This window comes from Kogia breviceps, chromosome X, assembly GCF_026419965.1.
Source record: "Kogia breviceps isolate mKogBre1 chromosome X, mKogBre1 haplotype 1, whole genome shotgun sequence".
NCBI classification, from domain to species: domain Eukaryota; kingdom Metazoa; phylum Chordata; class Mammalia; order Artiodactyla; family Physeteridae; genus Kogia; species Kogia breviceps.
Genome location: NC_081330.1, coordinates 72,306,594 through 72,318,115, shown reverse-complemented (window position 1 = coordinate 72,318,115; position 11,522 = coordinate 72,306,594). Strand labels below are relative to the sequence as shown.

The following is an 11,522-nucleotide window of genomic DNA, read 5'->3' as shown; positions in this document are numbered from 1 at the left end:
GTGACAAAGTCAATTGCGTGTTGCAAGAAAGATAGGTAAATACTGCTACAGGCAGCTAGGATTCTGCTTTTTTAAAAATTTAAATGTAAAAATTACTTATCACTTCAGGACATTGACCATGTTGTATAACTTCTGCACAATATCCAGAATATCCTAGAAACTAAAAAGTACTAAATTTACAACTTAAGCAGGAAAACAGAGGCTTGCTTCACAGTGGTTTAATATGAACAGAGTTGAATATGACATTGTCTGACAGAAGAATGAACATTTTGCTGAATAAAAGCCCCGAGTCAGGATATATACACAGCAGAAATGGGGCCTCAGGCTCTCAGCACTTGTGCACAATGAAAGGAGGAATCTTTTTTTTTAAAAAAAGTCAATAACAGAGGATACAAATGAAAAAGGCAGCAACAACACCAACACTGGGAAGGTGGGAAAGTGAGCAGAGCCCCACTCTAGGGGCTGCTCAGCCCCTGGTACAGGCCCAGCAGCTGAAGAGCTGATCTGTGTCAGGGAACTTCAACATTTAGATGGACTCCAAACCCCATATCAAAATTCAATCCTAATCTCTCCGATCAGGGTCTTCTCAGAATCAGTAATCCTTTCCCTCAAGACCCTATATAAAGAATTCCAGTCCTTCCATGATAGGGTGTCTAAGCAAAGAGCCCCCACTTTTGACCTGACACCAGAGTTAACCTGCTCCCATCCCACCACTTGGGACAGATATCGGGCCCCAGCAAACAAACCACTACATTCCAGACAGAACCCCAGGAAAGTCGCCAGCCTCAAGAAGCTGCCTCAGACTCTAAGTTTTAGGAAATCTATACCCAGCTGCTAACCCTAGCTCAGCTTCCGGGGAGAATGCTGGGGTTCCATGGGAAACCAGTGCAGGTAGTTCAATAACCCTGTGACCAAGCTGGGGAGGGCAGTGACAACTCTTGCCCCTAAGCCCCATCAATAGCTCAAAGTGCTTAGGAGAAGTCAGAGACTGTGTGGTTTGTTCATGTGTTTTCTGTCTTGTGGCAGCACTAAATGGGATGGGGGGAAGGGAGAATGGAAGGAAGAGAGTGGTGATGCCCTCCCCTACCACTGGGAGGTACCTAGAAAATGATCCACTCCCACCCTTCAGGGAGTTACCTGGCAGTGGTGAGTTTCCCCTAGCCCTCAAGCCTCCAAATCTGCAAAGCTAATCCATAAAAGTAGCAAGGGCTTAGGGAGGGAGAACTGCCAGCCCAGCCCATTCTAACTCACCTGCTGGTGAGTGAGAACAGGCAGCCAGAGCGGGGAGCCACAAAGGAAAGGGGCTAGGCAACAGGAGCTCCCCGACTGCCCTATGGCTTTCTTCTGACTCTGAAGTAGCCATGATGATGGGCCCAGAAAACTCACACACCTTGCTCCACACAACAGACTGCTTAGACTCTAGAATTGCTGCCATGAAAAGCAACAAGGGAGAAAGAAAGTACAACAAAAGAAACTCTTGAGAAAACTGGGAACGGGCCTAGAGGAAACTAGAGCTTTTCGGTCTCTGCCACCTTCCCCACAAGGAAAAAAGTTCATGCAGGTAGGAAAGGCAGGGTCTTTCCCTGCTCAGTGTTCCTGGTTAAACCTAAGAGTAAGAAAAATCCCCTGGACTTGCAGCATCAGTATGTACCCAAGTGCCCCACCAGCACAAGACCCGCCCCCCACAAGGTTAGCCTTCTGGCATGGGTAAATGCCCAAGAAATTGCCTTTCAGTCCAATCCCCCCACCCACCCTCCAACCCCAAGCAAAGGGCATCTGCCTGTGGTTTCCCACCTCTCCTCAGAGGAGAGGATCCTAGCAGAGTGCCCATGGTATAGTCAGGTACCAAGGAACACAATGCCAGACAGTCTATCAGGCCAGGGGATGGAGAGCCAACTTCAGATCAAAGAGAGAGAGAGAGGCTTAGTGTAAAAACCAATGTCATTTCAGCAGGAAAGTAGAGGGCAAGTGGTGAGAGGGGCTCCTACTGGCGCACCTTCCCAGGGACGTAGTTCCTGTCAATTGCCTCCTCCTGCAGGAACATGTGTAGGCAGCGTTCGTTCTGAGCCAGTGGGTGCCCAGCAATTCTATAAAGAGACCAATACGGTTATCAGTAATGTCTGGGGTCAGAGAGAATTCATAGAGGGATAGGGCTGTGGATGTGGACAGGGGAAGAAGGGCAAAGTCAGCCCTGAAGTTCAAGCAAGTAGAGGACAGCAGCAGGGTATCACTTCAACCCTAATATTGAAGAAGGGAAGGGGACAGAGGTGTAAGGTGGGGGAAATCCCTAGACACATCCAACATGCAGCGCTTTCTCAGGCTCTGAGGTACAGGATCGGAATTCTGCTCAAAGGAATGGAGTTTTACTGTCCAGTGAGCCCAGCACACAATCGGCACCACATCATATTACCCATTACAAAAGAGGAAAGAGACGAAAAACATAGAAAGACCAAAATGGCAAAAGTAGCAAAAGGAATCCCCAGGAACTTGGCTTACTTGTTAATAAACTGTTCGAGGCCCTGCCTCCTTTCTTCAATAAAGGACTCCTCAAAGATCCCTTCATCTCCTCGAAAAGGAAGCTGCCGCTTCAAGGCTTTCCCAGGCAGTGGTGGTACTACAATCTGTAGGCAGACGCAAAATATCAATCACATGGGAGAGGACAGAGATGGAATAAGGTGGTAAAGCACTGTACACTTCATTTCCTATTAGGCATAGGGTCCATCCTATGCCATAGTTCAGCAACTTGCAAGAACTGAGGTCATAAGAACAGTCAGGGGGTGGCTCAGGTCAAAAATTAATCCAGGTCTGTTTCTGTGGGAGGACAGGTTTACCATCTCAAAAGAAAGGAAGTAAACTTCAAATATTCTTCACTTTCTTTGACAGTCCACTACCATCCCCAAATTTAGCTACACTTTCCATTTTTAGCACCTGAAGGAATTAAGTTGTATGACTTTTCTAGCCACTAAGTCAACTAATAGTTTTTCTTTACAATTTCTCCTGAACTTACCACTTTCATGTTTCAAAGGGTATCATCCAGATCCAATATATTGGGATTTTGTAGACAGAGTGTGTTCACCCTCTCTGTTGCCTTCCAGATTTTATAAACCTATGCAGATCTCCTCTCTCAAGGGTGCCACACAGGAAACGGGGCCATACCTTACTATCTCGCTCCAGCTCATTTTTTAGCCACTCAAAGTCACTGTAGCGCCGTCGTACACAGGACTCTTTCAGCTTGAAGATAGGTAGGTTTGTCTACGGTGAAGAAAGAATGTGAGAGAAGAGAGATGGTAAGAAATGTCAGCCTGTGATGGCCACCTATCACAACCACTTGGACAGGTCTTAAGAAAGAAACAGCTCCTATGGACCATGTTCCTAGAACCCTTTCAAAACACCACCGGGTGAATACCAATCCTTACCACATCCAGCCTTGTCACAGGTGGTGATTAGAAGTCCCTTGCTGCTTAGAATTTATCTTACAAATAGACTTGAAGTTGTACATAAATATGTATGTACAAGGGTTTTCACTGAATTTTCTCATTTGTAATAATAATAAATGTCCATCAATAGATAACTGGTTAAATAAATTATGGTACACTTGTTCAGTGGAATACAACCATGAAAAGAATGTGAAAGATATATATGTCCCAGTATAGAAAGATATTAAGCATTAAAATCAAGGCACACAACAGTATATACAGCCTGCCTCTATTTGTTTTTAAAAGGGATATGTATACGTGTATATATTTATATTTATGAATTAAATATTTATGAAAAGATACTGATAACAATGATTGACTTTGGAGAATAAGACTAGACAACTGGAATGGGTAGGCCACATTCTTCATTGTGCAGTTTGAATTTATCATATGCATGCATTACATTTCAGTTGAAAAGTGAATTTAAGTTCCCTGGAAAGAACAAGAGATAAGCACCTCCAAAGTATGCTTTCCTCTGCTTTTCCTATCCAAATCCTCTCCATTCTACAAGCCCAGCTCAAGTTCCACTTCATCCAGGAAATCTGTCCTGACAACACCAGCTGAATTTATTGGTCTCCCTCTCCTCTGAACTCCTATGACACACAGACTTTAGTACTGCCTGACACACCACTGTTTTAAGCATTATGTTAGTCTTGCTACCTAACTAAATTATAATTTCATTGAAATTGGGAGCCATGACTACTGCTGCATCTCCCTAAATACAGATTATGCAAGTTACTCAGTAAATACTCAATTGATTAATAGTGGCCCTATGTATCTGTTTACCCTCTCCTTATCCAGAAAGTGCAGCAGAAATAGCACTTACATTAAGTTGGCTTATCATAGCTTGCTCCCTGATATAAATCGGCTTATTCCCACATCTTAATCACTGAGAATTTTCCCAAGGCTCCAATGGCAACAGGAACCTCCGACAAACAAAAAGCCCTGATCCTCACTCCTATCTACAAGTTCTAAGTAGAAATGGCCAAACAAATGTATTAATACTGACTATATTTCCCACCAGTCAATTCAAATCAGTAGATGGAAAAAAAAGGAGCTAGTTTCTCTCCTTTCTCCACAGCTAACTCAGAGCAGGTAAAGAGCATTGGAGCTATGCTAGAGCTTCACACATTCCTCACTATGTCATGCTTTGTAGTCCTCAAGTCTGGAAACTGTCTTTTCAGGATCTAGCTCTAGGTATAGGGCATCAAAAGCCAAATAACTGGACAACTTACATTAGTTACAACTCTACTCAGGATCAAGGTCCCAGGAATGTCAATGGGTTGAAGTGGAGTGAGATATACGTAAAGTAATATCTTATTACCTAAACTATTTTTTAGAAGAATAAATAAGAAAATAGAAACAGCGGTTTCTTCAGTAAGGGGAGCCTCTGGAAGGCAGAGGCAGAGAAGGAGACTTCATTTTTACAGTACAGTTGACACGTGAACAACATGGGTTTGAACCGCATGGGTCCATTTATACACAGATTTTTTTCAATAACTATAGTATATCATTTTTGTACCTTTTGAATTTTGTACCATGTGCATGTATTACCTATTCCCAATAAACCATTATAGAGAACATTCTCAGAATCCTGCACAAAATATATATGTGTATCAAATCATCACATTCTACACCTCAAACCTACACAGTTATCTGTCAATTATATCTCAATAAAGCTGGGAGTAAAAATAATCATTCAAGAAAAAAAGCCCTTCAGTATCATGAGATTCCAGGTTTCCACCAGAGTTCATTACAAATACTGTGATCCCCAAACAGTAGAACCTTAACCAGTAGGCCTTTACAGAAGCCAACAGAAGTATCTAAGAAAAGAAAAAAAGTGCTGAATAGATTCTTCCAAGATGGAGCGAAACCACCCACTGCCATTTTGTGAACTTCCTCCTCTGACTTACAAAAATGCTATTCTTTCCCCACCCCCCACAGGATGGTGACAGTATCGGCCTTTCATCTCAGCACCTAGTCATCTAAGGAAGGGGATACTATGTACTAGGATACTCTCTCAGCTCCAACCTACAAATTATATGAGGGAGACACGATTGTGTAGTACAGCATATAGAGTCCTTTGGCTCTGATCAACACAAAATCAAGGGAAAGGGAGAAAGAAGCAAAGTTCAAGTTCACAGGACAACTGACATTTGAAAAGTTCCATACATATCTTGTTAAGCCACCAGAATACCTCTCCAGACTCCTTATTTCTTGGGGTGGGTATTCCTTCCCTGAGCTATTATACAAAGAAACAAGTCAGTGCCATGTGCTTCTACCATACACAGTGCTTAACTCCCAAAGCCCATTCTCTTGAGTCTCATGTTCCCTATAATGCCTACCGTGATCAGTCACTTAAATTAGCAATTTCAAACCAAATGATTTCACCAATTTTCCCCAAAACAGAGTTCAACAAAAATATTGAAAGCCTATATGGCTATACAAAATTAACATAAATACAAATTAACTCAAACCCACAGAATTAGGAACTGCCATCAACCCTATCATCAATCACTATACAATTAGTAACTGTGGAAAAGACTGATGAAAATCCTGGTGGGTAAAAAAAAAATCTTGCACACTAAAGTTTTGCAACTAAGTATTGCCAAAGAAACTAAAGTATAGTGGAAAGAGTATGGTGGGCTTTGGAGTCAGACGGACCTGGGTTCAAATCTCAACCCTGCCACTTATTAGCTATGTGTACTTGGGCAAATTACTTAAACTGCATTCCTCCTCAGTTTTCTATCTGTAAAATGGTGTTTTTGTAAGGATTTAGAAACTAAAACCTAGTTCAGTGCCTGGCACACAGTAGGCACTAGATGAACAGTTCCTGTTTTATTAGAATGCCTTTAGTAGAGAACAATTCCATTCATAATCCCTACAGCTCTTGGGTAATACATCAAGACAGTGTCTCAAAAACCCCACAGCAGAGAGTTCTTACACTGAACAAGTTATGCCCAGGATTCCTCAGGTAATTAAGTTCTCTGCCATTAACAGTTCCCAGCGTTTATATTTTGAAGGCTCTAACGTCCATTCATCCCCAAAGAGATGATTTCAAACAGTTCTTATACAGACAAATTTTTCTCATTTTTTTCTATGAGCATTTCTTTCTTCAGTTTGGACTGCCAAACTTGGAATTTGGAGATCATTGCTACTTAATTAGGTTTCAAAGCCCAGGTGGGAGAGCACACGCTCTCATTCAATTCATTCATTCAAAAATAAAAGCACATACACTCTTTTAGGTCTTCAAATGCTGTTTGAGCAGCATGCTGTCCATAGAGAATATTCTGGCCCTCTAGTCTGAGAAGAAAACATAAGGAAAATTAGGAAATGGCTCTCAAACTTTTTTGCCTGTAACCACTTCAATAGGGCCAAAGAAACTGCAAACCATGTACTCTGCACATTCCATCCTTGCATCGTGGACTAAGAACTAGAGAATAAAGTCCTCTGTAATGCACACTGGAAGAAACCACTCCTGGGGCAGTCCTGAAATGCAATATATTAAAGTTAACTACAGACTAGGGACTAATATAATGAATCCAAAAGGTTAATCTAGGGCAGAAAGGGCAAATAGCCATTCATATACAGAAATGCCAAATGAGAGCCAGTAAATATTGAAATAAATATTCTGGATACTTCAAATCCAAAGGGTCAACCCAGGATGAGGGCAGCGACTGACAATCCACCAATCCGAGTGCAAGGTCAGGTTTTCCAGTGAGCATGTAGTACCTGAGAAAACTTAAGCATTAAACACTTCTCTCCTTCAGATGGTAATTCTACACAAGTCTGGGAAGCACTCAGTCTCAAGGAGACTCCCCTTATTTCTGCTCCACCAAGCCCACTGTCCTGTCTCCCGTTCCTGGAATCTCTCTTCCCTTTAATCTAGGCTTTGCTCAACTCCATCATCCACGGAGACCTCATTAAGAAGAAGCTCCTCTGGGCCTTCCTGTCCCCCTTCTTCAGACTGACTTCCCACAACCTAGTTTAGTTATGGGACCACGCAGCATATCTCCTTGGCTCTCCATCCCCCGGCCCTCTTCCACTCCTCCTTCCCTCCTTCTGTCGCTACAGTCCTGATTCCTATTTCCTGGGATTCCTCACTCTAATCCTCTCCATCCTTCCCCATCCTTCTCCAGCCATGCTTCACTTCTGGCTCATGGGTACTTGTTTTCCCTCACGCCGGTCTGATGTCCCCCCTCAGGAATTTTCTGTATCCTCGGGGCACAACCGAGTGGGCAGACCTCTCTGCAAACCTATTAAGCCCCTAACCCCCAAATGACCCCTCCAGCGTCTTCTCCACCGTTGGCCGTCCCTACGGCAGCCTCACCCCCCGCCCACCCCCGCCCTCCCCGCCCAGCCGCCCGGTCCTCCCTCAGCTGTCTCCCTCACCCCGTGACTCACCCGCATGCGAACCTCATAGGTGGTGAAGCGCGCGCGGCCCACGCCCACCGTCTGTGGGTTAAAGATGTCGATCTCCAGGAAGTTACTTGGCGGCCCATAAGCGTCAGTCAGGTCCTGCGGCTTCGAGTTAAGGCGCCGAGTGTCAGCTACTGCGGTGTCCGACATCTTTCCGAAGGAGAGACCGGGACCGGGGAAGGGGGGATGGGGGACAGAGGCCGAAGGCAGGAGCGCGCACGGCCCCTCCCGCTTGCAAAATAACCAGCCAACCCACAGACTGCGGCGCCGCGCACGCGCGCCCACGCACGCACGCACGCACGCGCACGCCGCCGCGGCCCGGGGCCCGGCACCCTGAATAGCGGCGAAGCGGACGGCTGCAAGTCCTGTACCGAGGAGGCGTCATTCAGACTTCCGGGCAGTGTTTGTGGCCGCCCCGGAACCTGCGTCTCCAAAACGCACCCCCAGTATCCTAGGAAGCACTACAGGGGAGGTCCGCCAATCGCTGCTCCTCAAGCCAAGAAATTGTCTTATACTGTGCATCAATCAGCAGTGGGCACTACCCCGCAAGCTAGGATCGTACAGTGATAGGCCGAAACCCCGTGACCTGAGTAAGTCCTGGTTTTGCGCGAAAATAGAAGGGTCGTTTCCCGACGGTGGGGTTTCAACAATGGTACTAAGAACCTAAAACGCAGCCCCGGCCACTTGTGCCATTAATAGTTTCAATTCATTTCACACACAATTGAGCACTCGGTGAGCGCTACTTATGGTGCCAGGAAAGCAGCGAGGATGGGGTATGACAAGATGATTTCTCATTCTCACTTTTCAGGAAAATTTGGGCATATCTTCATCCTCCACTTGTTGCCACATAAAAGCTAATTTCACGTGTACTCAGATATTACATTTCTATCGCTACTCTGCGAAACTCCAAATTTGGCGTTGCTCTGAGGTTGCGTACAGCCCATAATGGAGATAGAATATGTGTCTACATGAGAATATCTATAGAAATACTAATATTTGTATGACTAATTTACACATGACCCACATGAAGAGGGTAGTGCCCACAGTAAAGGTGGTGATTTTAGGTCATCCTTTCTCCTCCTTGCACCAGCTCTCTTCTGCTCAAAAAACAATTTCCCATATCATCGATGCCTGAAATTCTTTCAACGGAGTACAAGACCCTATAATTTCCCAGTTAAGTTATTTAATTCAATTTAAGTGATATCTCCTAAGCAACTACTTACGCGTCAGGCACCATGCTAAACACTAAAGACCTAGAGTTCAATAGAGAGTCCCCGCCCTCAAGGAGTTAACGTTCTAGAAAAGGAGACGAGTAAATAAACTAATATAATGTGACAAATACAAAATAAGTGAATATTCCAACCAGCACATAGGACATGAGTAACTGGAGGAATTAAGGAAGGCTTCCTGCAGGAGGAAACATCTGAGTTTGACATACATGAAAAGACAAACAGGAATGGAAATGGGGAAAGGTAATTTCTTGCAGAGGGAATAGCATATGCAAAGTCGTCCAGATAAGAAACAACATGATATTTTTAGGCAATTATCACCAATTCAAGTTGTGTAGTGGAAGTGCTTAGAGAGGTAGCCTGGCTGGGGATGGGCAGATGAGGATGATCCTTCTATATTAAGCAAAGGATCTTTGGTTTTATGATGTAGACAATAAGAAGCCACTGAAGGATCTTCAACACACACACACAAACACACACACACACAAAGGCATGATCAGATTCGTGTTTTAGAAGGATTATTTTTCAGGCAACATGGAAGATGTATCTGAATTGAGTGTGACCAATTATGAGTATCTATTGATATAGTAGTACTTGGAATCATGATAGTGGTGGGAATGGAGAAAAGGGAAGAGAGAAGGCTGAGACTGAGGAAATAAAATAGATAGGAGTTGTATCTGATAGATATGGTGGTAGTATAGTGTAGGGCTTAAATGTGTGAGCTATGGACTTAGGCTGCCTGGGTTTAGATCATTGCTTCCTAGATGTATAACCTCGAGCATGTTATCCAACAAGTTTTCCTCCTCTGTAAAATGGAAATAAGACTAAAAGCTACCCCTGGGGCTTTTGTGAGAATTCAATGAAATAAAATATGTGCAAATAGTAAGTCCTCAGTAACTATTAGCTATTGTTACTATTTGATGGGAGAGAGAAAAAATAGATAAAATGACTCCTAGGTTTCTGAGGTAGGTAACTATGTGGATTGCTGGTACCAACAATCGAAATTGGAATTGCAGAAAGAAGAGTGAGCTTGGGAGGGAAGACAGTGAGTTCAATGTAGATAAATCTGGGGTGTCTGTAGGACATCCAAATGGCCAGGAGGCAGCTGGAAATACTGGCCTGGAGCTCGAGGGTGTGACTAGAATTAGAGATTTGGGAATTATTAGCATACAGTGTAGAAAGAAAAATGTGAAGAGGCAAGGACAGAATGTTTAAAAATTGATGAAGGCATGCAATGTTGATGAGAGTGTAAGTATGTACAATCTTTCTGGGAGGCTAATTGGCAGTATGTATTTAAAAAAAAAAAAAAAAACCTTTGGGCTTCCCTGGCGGCGCGGTGGTTGAGAGTCCGCCTGCCGATGCAGGGGACGCGGGTTCGTGCCGCGGTCCGGGAAGATCCCACGTGCCTCGGAGCGGCTGGGCCCATGAGCCATGGCCGCTGAGCCTGTGCGTCCGGAGAGGCGCACGGGAGAGGCCACAGCGGTGAGAGGCCCGCGTACCGCAAAAAAAAAAAAAAAAACCTTTGACCTCAGGAAACTTGTAATACTGGTTGTCTCTGGAGAGCAGAACTGGAGAACAGGAGTCAGGGACAGCAGGGAGAGTTGTTTTTCATTTTCATTTCATTTATGTTTAAGTGTTTTTGTATTGTAAAAATATTTTAAATGGGAATTTCCTGGCTGTCCAGTGGTTAGGACTCAACTCTTTCATTGCCGGGGCCCGGGTTCAATCCCTGATGGGGGAACTGAGATCCTGCAATCCATGGGGTGCCACCAAAAAAAAATTAATGTTATTTATCAACACTTTTGGCTCAAAATTTTCACCTCGATCATAAAACTCAGTGTCTTGTGTAAATGGCCAAATTCAGCGTTCTCCTATGTATCCATGTAAAATAATGTTCTTATATTCCTTGATATGGAATGATGCCCACGAAAAAAGTGGAAAAAAGCTGGTAAAAAAATACCATAGACCATGGTGGTCAGGAAGAACAAGTGCCTTACAAAAGGCAGCAAAAAAGGAGCCAAGAAGAAAGTACCATGATTGAAGCTCATGTTGACGTCAAGACTACCGATGGTTATTTGCTTCATCTATTCTTTGTGGGTTTTACTAAAAAACACAACAATCAGATTCGGAAGACCTCTTATGCCCAGCACCAGCAGGTCCACCAAATTCAGAAGAAGATGATGGAAATCATGACCCAAGAGGTGCAGACAAGTGACTTGAAAGAGATGGTCAATAAATTGATTCCAGACAGCATTGGAAAAGACACAGAAAAGACTTGCCAATCTATTTATCCACTCCATGGTGTCTTTGTTAGAAAAGTAAAAATGCTGAACAAGCCCAAGTTTGAATTGGGAAAATTCATGGAGCAACATGGTGAAGGTAGTAGTTCTGGGACTTC

General features: G+C 43.9%; 1 protein-coding gene across 1 annotated transcript; it reads right to left on the bottom strand.

The window, feature by feature from the left end:
• Positions 1–203: 203 nt before the first annotated feature.
• SNX12 (sorting nexin 12) lies at positions 204–8,288 on the bottom strand. Its single transcript, XM_059050492.2, has 4 exons — positions 7,881–8,288; positions 3,157–3,252; positions 2,497–2,621; positions 204–2,087 (listed from the first exon to the last, which is right to left on the bottom strand). Exons 1-4 carry the CDS (start codon positions 8,043–8,045, stop codon positions 1,985–1,987), a joined length of 489 nt encoding a protein of 162 aa, XP_058906475.1. The 5' UTR covers positions 8,046–8,288; the 3' UTR covers positions 204–1,984.
• Positions 8,289–11,522: the final 3,234 nt, after the last annotated feature.